At 40.7% G+C, this 17372-nt stretch overlaps 1 protein-coding gene across 9 annotated transcripts in view; it reads left to right on the top strand.

The window, feature by feature from the left end:
* The window catches only part of FAT3 (FAT atypical cadherin 3), a 403498-nt gene that overhangs the window by 359792 nt on the left and 26334 nt on the right, over window positions 1-17372 (top strand). For all 9 annotated transcript variants that reach the window (XM_071432782.1, XM_071432789.1, XM_071432787.1 and 6 more), the window contains 3 exons: window positions 7074-7208; window positions 8227-8384; window positions 16042-16510. In XM_071432782.1, coding sequence (XP_071288883.1) covers window positions 7074-7208; window positions 8227-8384; window positions 16042-16510 — 762 coding nt within the window. The remainder of the gene's footprint in view (window positions 1-7073; window positions 7209-8226; window positions 8385-16041; window positions 16511-17372) is intronic.

The following is a 17372-nucleotide window of genomic DNA, read 5'->3' as shown; positions in this document are numbered from 1 at the left end:
CATCGCTGCACATTATGCGATAGGATCCATTTTATTCCTCTGATGCAGATTAGAAGGGGCATTTCAATTCAGTCCACTAAAGCACGACTGGCTGATGCCTTGTGGGAATTGATTTCTCAGGCTCCGGAAGAATTGTTCGTGTTTACTGATGTAAATGGAAGTTTATGAACTTTGGCCTTTTACGACAAAGACCGCTTTCCTGGAGGCTCTGCAATCAGACAGCTTCCAGGGGAGGGGAAGGAGTGGGAGAGGAAGGACCAGGAGAGGGAGGGATGTAGTTTCCCAATCAGTTGGTGCCACCACTGGAATAAACCTGAATTGTGACCACAGCAGAGCAGCCTGCTCTCCAGCAATGCACCAGCAGTCTCCAAGGAAAAGCACCCCTGACCCAAGCCAGGCAGGTGGAAAGGCCTTCCTCAGTCCCGTTGTTGCAGACAGCCACAGAAAACAATGAAGTATTTTATTAGCAAGTGCTTTTCCTGACCTTTAATGCTGCAGTAGGGGACAGGGTAGGTTTTGGGCTGCTCCACATTTTGGCAGAGATTTCACATGGGCATATGACAGATAGACTCACGAGCCAAGCTTCTGTATGATTCTGCGCTTGGATTTTAAAGCCTCGGGCAGTTGTAATACTGGCTCTATTTCTTTTGTTTGCCAGGCTATTTGCTCCTCATTCCACTTCATTTAAGAGCAGAGAAGAAAACTGCTGTAAAATCAATACATCTAAGTCTCCCTCATCTTAAGCACACATGCGCACACACACAGAGCAATACAAGAATTCAGCAGCCATATCCCTCAATAACCAACCTTTGTTTCTGCAGCAGTCAGCAGGGCTTCATGTTTTACCACTGACCTCGGTGGGGATGAAAATAGGCATAAATTGCATAAAACTTAACCAGAAATCATTTTTGTTCCTGTGGCACATGGATAATAGTGGCAAAGAAGTTCAGTTCTGAAAAAACACCATGATCTCTATCTGAGGTACATTCAAGAGCAGACTATCTCTCCACTTTTTAACGAAGAGTCTTATAAGTTTCAAATAGACATACCTATCATAACAATAGTCAGCATTTTGTTACACATGAAAGGCTCTGAAGTAAAGGATTTTCACAGATTTAAAAGGGACAATGCTGCAATATCCTCCAGTCAGGTCCAGGAGCCATTGCGGGAACACTATCTGCCAAACTTCTTTATATTCTCTAAATTAAAACTTAGTCTCACTTTTGTATCAAGAAATCACAAATCCTCATCTCCATGGGGATAGTGATAGTCCTCACAGTCAGAAATTGGTTTTCTGGCAGCCAAAATTTTCACTGTTTATCATTTCATTTCACTACCTATTAAAGTCAATAATGATGTATTATTCCCTCTGCCTCATAATCTCTTAGCTTAACTCCAAAAAAGGGACTTTGCAGTGCAGTACAGTTCTGACCCAGCAGCTCTCCTGGCACAGCAAGCTTGCAATGGAAGCACAGAAATTCAGCTGGGACAGCGATTTCCAAATTCTTCTGTCATGTACCAGTCAATCTTCAAAATGGATGACAGGCTGCTGGAGAGGCAGGGTGGTTCTGAGAGCGACTGTAGCCCTCAGCCTCTGGGCCATTTGTCATGGCCTTGAAGACTGCTGTGTGGGAACACTTGTAGCAGGCAGCTTGTCCTGGTCCTGCTGAAAAGCTAGAGGGGTTCCCACTGCTCCCGTCTGAGGCACCAAGTGGGTATTTCCCATGGGGGATCCCCACAACTTGGGGTGGGGTTGAGCACATTCAGCCTGCCATACAGCCTGTAGTAAAAAAATGTCCAGAGCTGCTGAGTTAGGGAGAGTTGCCAAAGAGGTGAACACCTTGGTGTCTATTACTTGCACAGAAATAATACACCTTGGTGGGAAGCAAAAATTCATGCTTTGGGCTTTCTCCTCGTTATTTAATGCTAAATCCTCTTCTACTCTTTTTAATTAAAGGAGCCACAGAAAATATTTGGGTATTTAGGCAAACACACTGTGTTTTCTTACATAGGAGATGACACAGACTTGTGAGAGCATAATAGAGAATGTATGGGTAATTTTGCTTTCATGAAAGCTAAAGAGTAGAGTAAAAGAGTTGGAAAAATGCAATACTTCTTCCATCAGTAGTTCTTATAAATAAATGCACAGATGCAGCAATTCTGGAAAAAGTGCACAGATTTGTTTTGGCTTGTTTAACGAGAGAGCATTAGCAAGATATTAGCAGTGTAATAAAAGTATTACACTTCCTTTGTTGCTAAAATAGTTCCACATCCAGTAAATATTAATACCTTGAATTATGAAAAAGCCATTAAAATACTGCATATGTTTCCAGAGATCTGATTCAATTATGGCCCAGAAAGCTTGAGTTTGAACTAATTCACTCATTCTTGAAATATGTATCATACTTGGAGTGTTTTTGTCCACTGGCAGATGTCACAGATATGCACAATTTATGCATGCCAGCTGTGCATAACTTACCTAGATTACCTTTGTGAGCAAACAGAGTTATCTAATGTGAAAATGCAGGGAGACTGTAAAGTAGGCAGTGGGTGAACTTTGGAGTTTCAGCAGCTCATCTCTGGAAGGGTAAGTTCAAAAGTTCACATGCATCAATCTTAGCTTTTAAATCAATAAAATTGAACTAAAGAGTTTTCCAATAACACACTGTCTCCTTAGATTTTTTGCTCATCTGTTTGTGTTTGTATGAAAAATATTGTCACAAACTGGGGTTTGTGTCAGCGTGACCAGAGGGGCTCTGCAATTACCAACCTCCCATCACATGGCATGAGGTATGCAAACATCTGTCAGGGAGAAATAAATGTAGGAGGAATGGAATAAATATATTCCTGTAAAACATTTCTCATGGCATTCTCATTTTTCAGAGGCAAAAATCTATTCCGTATTTTTTCATGATGCAAAGTAATTCTTTTGTCTCGAGACAAAGGTGCAGGGGCACAGCAGGTTTTGTTGGGACTGCTTTGCTCTAGAGTTGTTCGGCATTATGATCTTACAAACGTGATGGTACATTAATGAGTTCAAAGGAGAGGAATGGATTGAAATAATCTTGTCAAATATGGACCTATATCTACATCTGCCCTGGCCACTCCAGGCCCCATTTGCAGATAGTGGGAAGAATGAGGTATTTTTAATAATGTGATACATCTCTCCCTAGATGTCTAAAATCAGTCAGATACCCTAAAATTAGATGAGATGAATTCTATTTCAAATGTTTAATATGGTTCTAGCCTAATAATTTGAAAGATTTTTTCTAATTGACTCAAGAGTGTTCAGCAAAAGTGCAGACACATCCACATTATTTAATCAAGAGAACAGCAGCCTTGGACCACTTTCTCGTGAAACAAGATAATTCAGACTTTATGAAGCCACTTTTAGTATTTCATGAATACTTTGATAGAAGGAAATCATAGCCTGTGAGGATCTGCTGTTAGTAAAGGAACTGTTCTTCAGAGGTGATTTTTGGCCTCAGCTCCACAGAGCACACATTGCCTCTAAAAGAGTCCTGGATGCTTTGAAGGACTGGGCACCCAGTTCTTTTGTGTACAACAGTGCTTTTCCCATTTGCAGGAAGCACACACATGCATATTAATGAGCCTGGAATTCTCCTGGCAAGGAAAATTGAAGAAAAAGGTCTGTTCTGGGAACAGAGAACTGCAGATAACTTGGTTAGATCTGGCTGTAGTCTGTTTTATGTCACCTTTGTCCAAGGAAGGTTTTCTCCCTGTGTTCCTACAACTCCAGCTTTTAGGTGTCTCCCTCCTTTCAAGCTTTTTTTTTATGTAAGTGAAAAAACAGAGTCTTTGTAGTACTCACAGATTCAGGAGACTGGGCTGATAGAAAACCACCTAATATCGCAAGGCTGAAGTTAAAATTCTTGAAGCACTCAATTTTCAAAACATATTTACAGTCCTAGAAGTGCTCCTTTTTTTAAGGAATAGGAATTAAATAAATCTCTCATCTTACAATGGAACAGTGTTTTCTGCCTCAGTATATTGGTTAGAAGATTGAAATACTTTTATCTTCTTTTAGAGAATTAAACTGAAAATGATCTGTCAAAATCAAGTGGGTCTTTTCCACCTTTTCCTGCCACGCACTGCTTGATGCTAGCTCATGTGTTTCTGTGGTACCTTGTAAAGAACAGTTTTTATTAATACTAATGTGAGTTTCAAGAGAATGCTGCAGATTGTCTGGACCTGCCTAGAAATAAAAAAGATCAGTTTGAACCTATATTTCTTGAATCTTTTATTGGATGGAAAACAGACTGCTCTTTGGAGTGGAAATGCAACATTAGAATAATTTTATTTAAACTCAGGCTGTAAATCTTTGATGTGGACAACGTAACCTTGAACAATTTTACAATTTTGCTCCACATAGTTGTGAAATCAGCCTGAAAATGTGTGTTAGCTGAGGCAATGCAATAATGCAGATTTGTGGCTTATGTACTTATAACCATACAGACAGGCATAAAGCACTTCTAGCTAGTCTGAATATTTTAAAGTTTTGTGACAGCTATGAAATCCTGCTGCAGCAGGATGAATAAAAAGTTGGTTTCCTTGTAGTTTACCAGAAGGAGTGTTCTTGGCCATTCAGGATAAACAGTTCTTTCCACCGTTGCACGGAGTACGTTAGATCTTTTCCATATATTTTCTGAATGTGAAAGGATGGCTCTAAAGTACAAATCAGAGTTTGAATCAGATAAAAAAAACCTGGCAGAGGTGGATAACAAAGGAAGCTGTTCCTTTATTGCTTCATGTCAAGGATACAGTCATAGGTTAGGGGATGTGAAAATTTGCAGAGCCACATTTGGAAATCTCAGTGTCTCGTTCTGCTGCACAGTGATGAGCTGTGGGGCTTTAGTCCAAATGGCATGTCTGTCAGCTACAGAGGCTCACTTGAATTGCAGCCTCACTAAAGGTTTAAGTCTGTTCAAAGAAGAGATATACTCTGCAGACACTAGAAGGCTGTGTATTTGTCACATAAGAATGAGTTAAAATAGCTAAAACAACCAAGGCGAAAATAAAAAGCAGCCTGTAGAATTTTTAACAACCAGTTATAATTTCAGAAATAATTGTTACTTGCCATTGAATTCTAAGAAATTAGGAGTTTTATTCTAAAATAAAAGCCAAACAAAGCAAAGTATAGAAAACATCATATTCTCTGTTAAATTCTACAGATCTTACATTTAAATAAAATATTAATCTGTAGTCCAGAACCCTATGACAGTTTTTTCTTGATTCTATAAGGCCTAAAGTGTGACTGTATATTGCAGCTGTTATTCCTGTTAATGTTACCTACTAATGTGATTAATAAAGATTGCCATGCATCATTTTCTAACAGTGCTACAGGCAGTACTGTAAATCTTTTACTCCATAGACCTCTCAAACAAATGTTTGATAAAGGAGGAGAGGATGTTAAACATTAAATTGACTGTGCTGTACATCAAGGAGGACATTTACAGTAATTGCCATATTTGTAGTCAGCCCATGTCCACTTTGAAAGCTACAGTAGTAATTTTTCTTCTCCCAGAAAATACTTACAGTGTCAGGTAATTTCAGCTATGCTTACTATGAGCCCTGCTTGGCTTGTACAAAAGTGCGAGAGCAGTAAGATTCTTTCTTTCATTACTTTTAGAGATGTACTCCATGACAGGTTGATTCCTTCCTTTATAAACTGTAAGTAAAACAATGTGCTCAAAAAATACACTAGTTTTTGAATCTGATACAAGTCTTAAATAAATTAACTTGATAAACAAAAGAAAAGGTGTCTGTTCATTCCCAGCAACTGCCTTTGCCTCCATTCATGCTGGGGCTGCAAATCAGCAAATGCAAGGGCAGGAGTGCCTTTTTTTCTGCACTTGAAAACTACTTTCATAACAGCCATACACAGATGCCCAAATGGAGAAACTGACCCTGCATCTCCCAAGTACCTTATTGCAACCCAGAAGAGGCTAGCTGTTGTGGAAGTCACATGCTTCTGAAAATTCATCTGTTAAGCAGCAATAGTTGTATCATGTTTTGTATTATTATAGACAGTGTGTGCAAATCTTTTATGATTAGGGCAATCAAAACAGATTTAATTAGACACTTGAAAAAGTTACATTGAAGTTTTAGCTATACCCCATGAAATGCAAAAAATTCTTTTGACATTGACAGGCTTTAAATAGTAAATCCTTGACATGCTCAGCATGATAGATGTAAAGAATATAGGGGGTTTTGAAAAAGGTACATAGAATTGTGTCTCTCAGGTATTTAAGCAAATTTAAAAGTCAGTACAGTTCTGTCTCTGCAGATCAGAAAAAAGGAGGGCAGGTTTTGTAGCCTGGGCAAGCTGGATAGGATGTAAGATCTCAGAAATGTCAGAAGGAACATAGGGAGAGGGCAAGTTTGCCTGTGCTGTATGATAAAGCTGGCAACATGTCCTGTGTAGTATGAGAATGAAAAATCCAGGTGTCACTGTAGCCCAAGCATGGCTTAGAATCCCAGAATATCCTGAGCTGGAAGGGACCCACAGGGATCATCAATGTCCAACTGCTGGCCCTGCACAGGACCACCAAGAATCACCTCATGTGCCTGAGAGCATTGTCCAAATGCTTCTTAAACTCTGGCAGGCTCGGTGCTGTGACCATTTCTACCTCCTTAGATTTGCTTCTCATGGGTGTGCTGGAGGAAGGGGAGTGCATAGCTTCAAGCAATTTTTTTCACTCATATCTCTAAAGCTCTTGTGCAGGAAGCTTTGTGGGAAAAAGAATGGCTTGAGAGTTATCACACACAGTTATAAACCAGTTACTGCTCATAATAGTTTGTTTTTATAATACGTTCCCATGGGGTTTAGGGCAGTCTTTGGAAAAGAACTATTGCAGTTCTGCTGTGTACTTGCCTAAAAGCTGTTCCTTTCTATGAAGGTTTGCTGAGGCTTTTTTGTTGTTGTTATTATTATTAAGCCATTTTTTGCTTGTACTGAAGTGTGCAATCAATAATGGTCTTTCATTACTCTTGTACTGCAGCAGATGATGCTTTACACTGTGGATCCCTGACAGTGTTTTACCTTATTGCAGGAGCACTGTGCCCAGGCTCCACGGATCCCTGCCTGGAGAAGCCGTGCCCAGGGGACATGCAGTGTGTGGGCTACGAAGCCAACCGGAGACCGTTCATCTGCCAGTGCCCACCGGGAAAGCTTGGCGAGTGTTCAGGTGCATGTCACAGCCATAAAGGGGGATAGACTTGGACAATAAAGTGCTGCCATTCTCATTTTGTCAGGCAGAGGCAGCAGTGAAGTTAACAGAAAATGTACTGCTTAACCCATCTCAGCACAGGCACTGGGGGGTGTGTGTTATAAGCCGATAAATACTTGTCTTTATGACTAAGGGGCTGTATGTAGGCTGTGATCCAGTTTCTGTTTGGAAATTCCCACTGGCTTGCTCGAATACCAGCTCAGTAAAACAGGCTGCTGAGAAAACAGGATTTTTCCTAGAGAATGATATGCCAGATGTTTTCCTGCCCATGGGCAAAGCTCTATAATTAACTCTTCTGCTTACTATTTAGATTACCAAAATTCCAGCCTTTATTAATGAAAACACTACGCTATCCCAAAAAGAAAGTTTGAGGACATCTGCTAGTTCTCTGCATCTGTGTTGTTCCTTGGGATATGAAGAGCCAGGTGGACAGGCAGTGAAGCAGAGCTTTCTGTTGACTTCAGTGAATGCCAGGCTGCAGGACAGAGGATTTGTGCTGTTTGCCTGATGAAAGCACAGCAGATACTGAACTGTGGTCCTGGGCAGTGGTTGCAGGGGACTCATTGCAAGGGTTTGGCTGATATCTGCCCACACATAACTTGACACCCATAACTCAGCTGCCTGATGTACAGGTGTGGTCATCTTTGATTCCCTCTGTTGTCAGTTAGGCAATACTGGTGCCTCCAGGAGTGTATAAGCTGAAAAGTGCTGAATACTTGGAGAAACCCTTTTTTTTATTTTTAAATATGGAGAAATAGAACTTTCCTCTATACCCTGAAAAACAGCTTAAAAAAAGGAAATGCAGAAATATTTTGTAGTAGATGCCAGCTATGTTTTCTCTCATCAAAAATGAGTTTTATTTATTTCTTCCTAGTCATTCTTATTAACTTTATCAATTCTTTAATTACTTAACAGTTGAGGAATTGTTTTATGTATCACTAAAAGCACATGTGTCTTTTCAAAATGGTTGTTTCAGGCCACACTTCCCTTAGCTTTGCTGGGAATAGCTACATTAAATACCGTGTTTCTGAAAATAGCAAGAAAGAAGAATTCAAGTTGGCTCTCCGACTGCGAACCCTGCAAAGCAATGGGATTATAATGTACACCAGAGCGAATCCCTGTATAATTCTGAAGGTAATTAAAATAACTTATCTTTTCTGCAGTTGTTTTTCTCGATTCTGTATTTTCTCTTGGCTCTTGATTTTGGGAATGCTGTTCTCATTTCAGCTGTAGATTGAGAAGATGAAGTCTGATTCTAACAGGGAAAAACAATTTCAACAACAGCAGCAGCAGCAACGATCAGAAAAGCAGCTTGTTAGTGGTACTTTACTTGGAAAATTCCCCACTGGGTGCTGTTCATTATAAGCACATTATGTGTGTCTGTGTGCAGGAGCCAGTCTGCACGAGATGTAAGATTTGGCCATTTATATGACTATGTAGTCAAAACGAAGCCTGCTGAAATTGCTGTTCTTCCCTTCTGTCCTGTCTGTGGTTAGAGGATATGCCCTCACTGTTAGTGAGCTAATTCCAGGAACCAACTGCTTAGAGCGTGTCTCCTACTGAATATGAAAATCTCTGCACTCTGTGGATTAAGATTCTTTTTTGAGAGAGTCATGGGGTCAGTGGAGATTGATACCAAATCAATATTTAATTGATAAGCTTTCCATGCATTTTTATTCTTTTTTTTGTTTCTGTGGAATGGCAAATAAATGCTGGATGGAAAGGGCTGGATGGAAAGTGCAGGCTCATCCAAGAGCTTGCACATATAGTATTTCTGTGATAGCCTCTAAGGTACCAAATGAAAATATTGACATTTGTAATTCAGCCACATTCTAAAATTCAGCAGTGGAAGAAATGGCACAGAGCCTTTTATGTCTGTATTTGCAATCTTTAGGGTACTTTTGGCTGATTGCTTGGGTAATGTTAAAGTGGCTAGATGAGTTATTAATGGGCAGCAAATAATTTTATAATTTTATAGTTGTTAGACGGAAGTATTTCTTGAGCAAGAGCACTGTCATTCACCAGGGACTGTCAGCATTGTTCAGATTTGCACAAGACAACTTCTACTTGGAGACACGTAGAAATGCAGTTTGAACTTTAAAGCATGCGTTTTTGTTTAAAAAAAAAAAAAAAACAAGCAAAACTGCAGGTTGGAAGATCTTCTTTGAAGTCCTCATCATGCTTGCTCCTAGCATCTGTCAGTAGGTAATGCTTGCAATTTGGTAATTTCAAAAAATACCTTGGAAAAAAGAAATGGCCCTGGTGGAATTTGCCACTTGAAAACAATAGGAGATGATACAGAGATGGCCTGAATTGGAGTTAGAATGGTAATAGGAGAATTCATTTTGCTAGAGTTTTGTGTATAAAGCTCTCATCATTAAGGAGCACAGCATATCCAGGTCATGGACAACTGAGTGAAAATATCCAGCTGAAATAGGGAAATTTTGCCACCAAAATAGAAAAGTTGATGCTACTACTATTGTTAAAAAAAAAAAAACCAAAAAAAAAACCCAAAAACAAAAATGAAACCACACACACAAAAAAAAAAAAAAAACCCACACCAGAAAAAAAAAAATAAAAAAATCCCAAAACAAAAAAAATCCAAACCAGTAAGAGAACCGCCCTTTACAATCACCTGAATTGAATATTTTGAATATTTAGTTGTGAGGTAGGAATCATGTTTTCAGTCCCCACTTCACATAATCACCTAATTATTTTTCTTTGAAAAATGCTGAGTTTAAAATAATACTTCAAGGAGCAGCGACGAGAGCTGTGGTTCTTGTGCTCCAATCTCAGTCAGCAGCCTCCATGTCAAGCTGGTTTGCTTCCTGGGTCTAAGAAGCAAAGAAAGAGAAAGTAGAGAGCTTCATATGCAGTTGCTACCTCACATTTCTGATGAGTGAGGTCCATGGTTGTGCATGGATGCAAAGCCCCTGCTTTGTCCTGTGCATTGATCAGGGGAGGACATAGGGAATTAACCTTCTCAAAGCCTCATGCTCAGCTTTTCAGTAGGGCAGGATTCACTGTCGCAGTGAATCCTATTCCCAGGTCTGGCACTGGGCTTCTGCATGCATGGGGTTTAAAGGAAACAAAATCATTACATACAGCATAGGTTTTTTTTTTAAGAAATGGTGTCACTTAAAAGATCACAAATTGTCAGAGTTTAGTTTGTGAAGGTCTTTTAACTGAGGAATATCTAAGTTCTCAAAAAACATGCTCTGTGGCAGTCAAATGGCATCATGTCAAGGGATTCAGCCCTGTCAGGTCTCTTCAGGGATGGCAGATGGCTCATGGGCTGCACTTTGGGGACCCCTGACTCAGGTGTTTTCAACGAAGTTATGCTTAGACTTTCTAAGCACACATTTTTTTCATTTGTAAACCAGAGTTAAGGCTTCCTTTAACCAGGTACATATGTTGGGAGGTAGGGAGGCACTCAGAAATGAGGCCATTAAGCAGATTAATTAGAGGTCTATAAATGTGAACTTGTTATCATTTGAGCATTGCTTTCAATTAAATTAAACATGAGGAGAAGCTTTCCAAACAGAGGATAAAGGTTGAAATCCTGTGTTCTTTTGAGCACTCTGGCATCACTCCAGCAAAGCACTTAATCACTTGCTTAACTTCCTGTATTTGAAACCAATTGGAACTATTCGCATACCTTAATTTTAAGCATCTACTTAAGTATCTGCTGGATTAGCACCAGAGGGCCCAGCACCATCACTGAGCTTCAAATAAAGGCAGAGGTGGAAGAAATTTAGACCCACAAGGTATAAGCCCATGGGAGGACAGGCAGAAACACCTGTGCTGTTGGGGCACAGAGTGGCATTGATTGTTTTGTAGCAAGTCTCTGCCATTGCAGTCTGTTTAAAAATTAATGCTGCAATATGCTTTTTGGTGTTTAAATGGCCAGCTTAATTTTGGAAGCTCATACATTTGTGATAACTCCAGGGATGGAAATATTTCATAATCTTAAGACAGTGTCCTTCCTGGATGAATAATCAATTCCATAGAGCAAACTGCTTGTCTTCTACTTTGCTGAAAGCCTACTAGCTACACTCTATTGATATAATAAAATAAGGGTGTTATTTATTCAGCTGTTTCAAATAAAGCAACTCATCCATCGATTTTGAGAGGTTGGCCTTTTTTGTTTTGTTTTCTTTTGTTTTGTTTTTTCTATGCTCTTACTTTTAAGACAATTGGAGCAAATTGAGATGCAGGTCAATTTGGCTTTTTTTTCCTTTGGAAAGATTGCATGTCCCAAAACCAGTACCACTCTTTCCTTTTTATCTATGTAGCAGCTAACTCAGAAAAGTAAGATTTAACCATCTAAAGCATTACAAGGCCATAGCAGAAGACAATTCCTTTTTTTTTCCCAAGGAATATAATGGAGATTCATCTTGTTTTGTGAAATTTTAAGGATTAAAAATAGGTAAGGGAAGACTTTCCCATCATGCCATAAATATAGCAGCTAAACAGTGAAGGGCAAGCATATGTTCTTCAGTCCAGGCAGTTAATGTGAAACTTTGCGTGGCTTAGTTAAGTGTGTATTACACATTTTAATGCATTACTGCTGCATGGCTTATGCTGGATTGGGCTGAAGTTTGGATATGATCCCAGTTGTGGCTGGAGTTGAAACAAGTAATGTTTTAATTAAATACACCGTTTTACACAAACGAACCTGAAATGCAATTCGGCTAACGAAATATTTCCCCAGATAGATTAGGAGGCAGCATGCTGTATCCATGGTGTTTGACTGCAGATGGACTGTGTGAGCTGGAGGTGGTCTCAGAAGAACCATTTGATCATTTTATTACCTATGTTGATACACAAATATGGATGTTAGCCAAACATCTTAGCCAGACTAATATTCTAATATAATTTACAGTATGTGTTTGGCTCCATTCTGCCCATTGAATGAAATTATTGAAATGTAACAGATTGCATCGCCTTTTGGAGTCTTCACTGTTCTTTTAACTTCTCTACAGGTGAGATCTTGTGGCATATATGCTTAAGTGTACACTAACCTCCCTGTCATAATTGTTATAACTGAGATGTAACTAAACCCTGAGTATAGAAAGCTCTGGGAAGTGGAAGCTTTGTGGGAATTTTCTGCCCAGCTAGGATGAAGCAGTATCTCTCTGCTTTCATGATGCTGAGAGCCTCTGCTGGTGCCATGGGCTGCACTGGTGAGGGGTTGCAAAGTTTGCATATCTCTGCTGTGATATGGAATAACTCAGGCTTTCTGCAGTGTTGCACTACATAGATGGATGAAAAAAGCAATAGCACACATTCAGTGCTGGACTGACAGTCTGACGCTACCAGCTCTCAACCAGACCAACCATGCCACTGAGGTTATTGTCTGGATAACTGCTGAGCCTGGACAAGAGCCTGGGTATTCTTTGGATGCCCATATTTTTTCCTTGAATGTCCCACAGTTAGCTTGAAGTTCAGATTTTCTTGGTACCAAGGTCCAGGCTATAATCAAAGAACCCCCTCTGAGTACTGAGCAGTGACCCTGACATCTCAGTGGCTACAAGGAATCACAGGAACACCAGGGATTAATTGCTGAGTGATGGTTGAATTCTCTGTGCTTAAGAGTGGGGACAGCAATTTTACCTGTTAGGTGGAAAAACCTTCTCCTCCCTGCCTGGCCAGTCCAGCTGCTGAGTACTCAAGAGTGGAGCCCTTTGCAGCATCTGCTCCTTGCCAGCTCTTCCTGTTCTCCCTACTCCTCCTCGAGGTCCATCAGGGGACAAATACTTCTTCCCAGCCCCTCTACAGCAAGGACCATCTGATTAATGGAAGTGCTTTTATGGTCCCATTGCTAGGGGTATCTGGGCATGTCACAGAGTCTTTAATGTATGTATCTGTAAAGCAATGGTGTGAGGTAGGGAAATGACGTTACCCCTCTTTTACTGATGGAGACCTGAAACTAATGGCTTGCCTGAGATCTCAGAGGAAGAATGTTGCAGAGTGTGGGTTCCCATGCAGATCTGCAGATCTGTCATGTCTTAGGCTAGTACTGTAAGCATCAGACCATCCTTTCCATCTTTCACTCTAGTTAGAGGTTACTCGTGTTTCTTCAGTAACAGGAAGGAAACTTAACCCTTCAGACAATATATATTTACTGTGCATGTCAGATCATCTGCTGGTAAAGAGAAATAAAAGTGGATGAGAAAGATGTATAAAACATATTTTAATGGCAAATCTTTTAGATCATAGTTTCCTGTATACAAATGGTGTAATATTTATCCCAGGTGCTCAAATGTGGTGTTGTATTTATAAAGATAATTGGAAAAACATGTTCTGTGAGTAAGAGTAATAGACATGCGGGCAGTAGGTCCTTCAGGGCATAAGTAGTCATAGGGGAGGTATATGTATACTATACACAATCAGTAGAAGAGTTTCCATAGAAAAAAGCCTTTTAAGTAAGCAGCAAGTTATCTGCTTATCCAGTGATGGCTGTTTTTCAAAGTGTAATATATTGGCATGCATTTTTCTGTTTGATTTTTATTCCTGGTGAGACAGACCACACTTTTTAGCAGCACTTTCAATGTTTATGGACTGTTTTTTTGCACAGGGAGGAAAGAAACTAATGCTCCATCTCTGGAGAGAAAAAGTTCTGTTTATCAGGACATCTTATTTACCAAGATTCCTCCTGAGAATATGCTTTAACAGACCCAATTTCAATCTACAGAAACTGTTTACAGCTGAGTTTTGAGTCCTTCAAGAAAATGTTTCTTAATGAAAAATGATCCAGACTCATTATTCTATACATCCATTAGCCTTATTTGATTGAGCTGTAGGAGTATCAAGCAACATCCATCCCTTAAGCATGTATTACAGTCATAGATTTGATTTCTTCTCAGTTTCATTACATCCTACAGATCAGGGACTGCAAAACAGCCAGTTGTTCATAGCAGGGGCTAATTGTAGCTCCTTCCCTTGGCTCCTTCTACGTGTATTCATTCCTCTATACCCCCTCATACCATGCAGAGTAAGTGGGCAGCTGGCATCTATGAGGAGCTTGCCCCATGCTTGGCACCTCTGTGTCCATGCTGCCGAGCGATCACCGAGCAGAGGATTGGTGTGTTTTGTCCCGATTGCCCAGTGTGTTTTGGCTTGAGCTCCAGTTCAGAGTCAGCCAGTCAAGAAAACAAGGATTTGCAAAGGAGAAGGGAATCCAGAGATCTACAGATCTCAAGATTTTGCCTTTAACTTTTCTCCTGGTAGTTTTCTCAACCTCTAAGGACATAAAATGCTGATAATGGCAGACAACACGGTCTGCTCCTGTACATTAAAACTTTCCTGTTTACCTTCAAGCCATATCAGGGAAACTGTCCGAGAAGAGTTTGAGCACACAGTCACATTCCAAGGGATGTCTTCATCTAATGTGACTGTTCATGCTAAAAATGGCCAAAAATGGCCAAAGGCAGATGGACAGCGTCTTTACATCTGCTTTTTCCATTCCAGTTCAGCATCTGCAGCATCCTCACATCTGCTTTTTCCATTCCAGTTCAGCAGGCCACCAAAGCTCTATGGGGTTCTTGCATTGACATCTGTGGAAACTCTGCTCTCATTGGGGGAAGCAGTCAGTCTCTGTAACACATACACCAGTGAGAGGACCATGTGAGCTGCCTGGAAGGATGAAAAATGACACAGCACCTGAACTTTTCAGGGGGATAAATAATGGGACAGAACTGTCTTGAAAGGGGGTTTGCAGAAATAAATACTTCCTAGAGCATGACATAAAGGTAAATTACTTGGAAGGGCTTTCAGAGAACTTGAATCCAATTAATGTGCCATAAGAAATTATTTCCAACCTTGTCAGCCATTTTAAATTTATATGCCATCTGTTAGAGAAACCTAAAATCTTGGGGTAAACTGCTAATCAGGAAAGCAGAACTTCATATCCATTCCCTCATTCTGCACTTTGCCTGCCCCGGCAGGATAGCACAGATTTACTCTTTACGAGGACTTGGGATGAGTGAGGGACAGGAGGGAGAGTGAGAAATCTCCTACAAACTCTCTAAATCCATGAGTTCAGCATAAATATTAGGAAAGAAAGAGAATCAAGACGCATCTTATGCCATCTGTGAGGTATGCACAGAGCAGGTTGTGTTGCATCTTTGGGAAATAACTAACTTTTGGTCAACAAGTATCTTACTGTTGTAATTAGTGATAGTAAACTTATGATGCTTAAGGGAAAATCCACACCTCATTGAGATGCTCCTTAAAGTTACAGAAGCACAGGATGTCTGCATGAGCAGACTACCTAACATCACCAGCTGCAAGTGTGGCCATTGGCTTTGCCACAAGCCTCTCAAGCACTAAGAGGTGATCCTGTGCCCTGACCGTCCTTTTGATAACATCAGCCAGTGGGAGCAGAATCACAGCTCTCAGTCTTGCTGAGAGAGACACAGCTGTTCAACAGCAGAGCCAAGAGCAGAACAAGGGTCCTTGAGTCCATATCTTCTTCAGTAAAAAACATATAATTATCCCAGTTTTCACCTGTATTCTGCACCCATATGATTTTCTGTATTTTTAGTTTTCTTGTAGTAATTGACTTCAGGCAAATTCAAAGTAAGCTGATATTTTCCACCTTGTGTTTTTTTTTTTTTGCTCATGATAAAGGCACAGCTTTTTGCTGTTTTAGTGTCACGTAGGAGAGCAGCTTTAACAGTGTGCAGAGATGGTCTAGAAGTTCTCTGTGCTTCCATATTCTCTGTGAGAGCGTATTACGAGACAGCTGAGTGCCTGAAGCAGTTTGATTTCTGTTTTCCTCCTGCAGATTGTTGATGGCAAACTCTGGTTCCAGCTGGATTGCGGAAGTGGCCCAGGAATCCTGGGAATTTCTGGAAGGGCCGTTAACGATGGAAGCTGGCATTCTGTCTTCCTGGAGCTGAACCGCAATTTCACCAGCCTGTCCCTGGACGACAGCTATGTGGAGCGCCGCAAGGCCCCCCTCTACTTCCAGACGCTCAGCACGGATAGCTCCGTCTACTTCGGCGCCCAGGTCCAGGTGGATAACGTCCGCAGCCTGACCGACAAGAGGACCACACAGGTCCTGAGCGGCTTCCAGGGCTGCCTGGACTCAGTGGTCCTAAACAACAACGAGCTGCCCCTCCAGAACAAGCGCAGCAGCTTCGCAGAAGTGGTCGGCCTGACGGAATTGAAGCTGGGCTGCGTTCTGTATCCCGATGCCTGTGAGAGACACCCCTGCCAGAACGGCGGCACCTGTACTGCCGTGCCATCTGGTGGTAAATGTTTTCATTACTTTATGGGCTTCCCCCCTCCTCGTTTTCCTCTGTAATTTATTGCCAGAGATGGTGTTATGCAGCAACATGCTTGAAAAATCTCATGAACTCTATAAAACTCTGATAGGTATTGCAAATTGGGTAAAAGCTGTTTGCTCTATAAATAACAGTGAAATGGTGCCCCTTCTTATTGCATTAGTGTTCCAGGAGGAAATTGATTTATTGGCTGTTAGCATAATCCTATTTCTATAGAAACCAATAGAATTACAATTACTGTAATGTTCAGCTGGATTTTTCAGAATCCATTTACAGCATCCTTACAGCATTGAGGGCTGTACACAAAGATGGTGATTTGAAATGTCCATCACAGATATAACAGCAGTGTTGCCTTACTCTGTTTCCGAAGCTGTCACAAATAATTACTGAGCTGTCCTCAAACACCTCCGTCCTTTTGGAAGTGAGTAATTTCATTACATGTCTGCATGGAAAATAACAAGTTGGGCCCATTATAAACCCCCTGAACTGTATTTTACAGCTTTCTCGGAGGCCTGAGTGCTCTAAGGTCTAAGTAATATTATCCAGATTTTATAGGGCATTGATTTAAACTTGTGGTGGAGTTTCCTATCCAGTGGTTATGTGGTGGTTTGTGTCATTTGATACCAGTGACTTACTGCAGTGCACCAGTTACCAGAACAGTCAGCATGTTAGCAGGAGAAAAGCAAATGGCACACAGGTAGAACGTTGCTTCTTGGGCAGTTCTCTTTCTGCAGTGTAGGAGTTTCCCTTCCAATTCCCCATACTGTATTAGCATGCAGCATTGCACACCTTTTCTGGCAGAATAAAACTTCCTCTGAAAAGGAGGTTG

The sequence above is a fragment of the Agelaius tricolor genome, unplaced genomic scaffold (genome assembly GCF_023055355.1).
Source record: "Agelaius tricolor isolate 1412-34295 unplaced genomic scaffold, bAgeTri1.0.p SCAF_9, whole genome shotgun sequence".
Classification (NCBI taxonomy): domain Eukaryota; kingdom Metazoa; phylum Chordata; class Aves; order Passeriformes; family Icteridae; genus Agelaius; species Agelaius tricolor.
The sequence above is the reverse complement of the archived record's forward strand: the minus strand, read 5'-3'. Positions and strand labels throughout refer to the sequence as shown.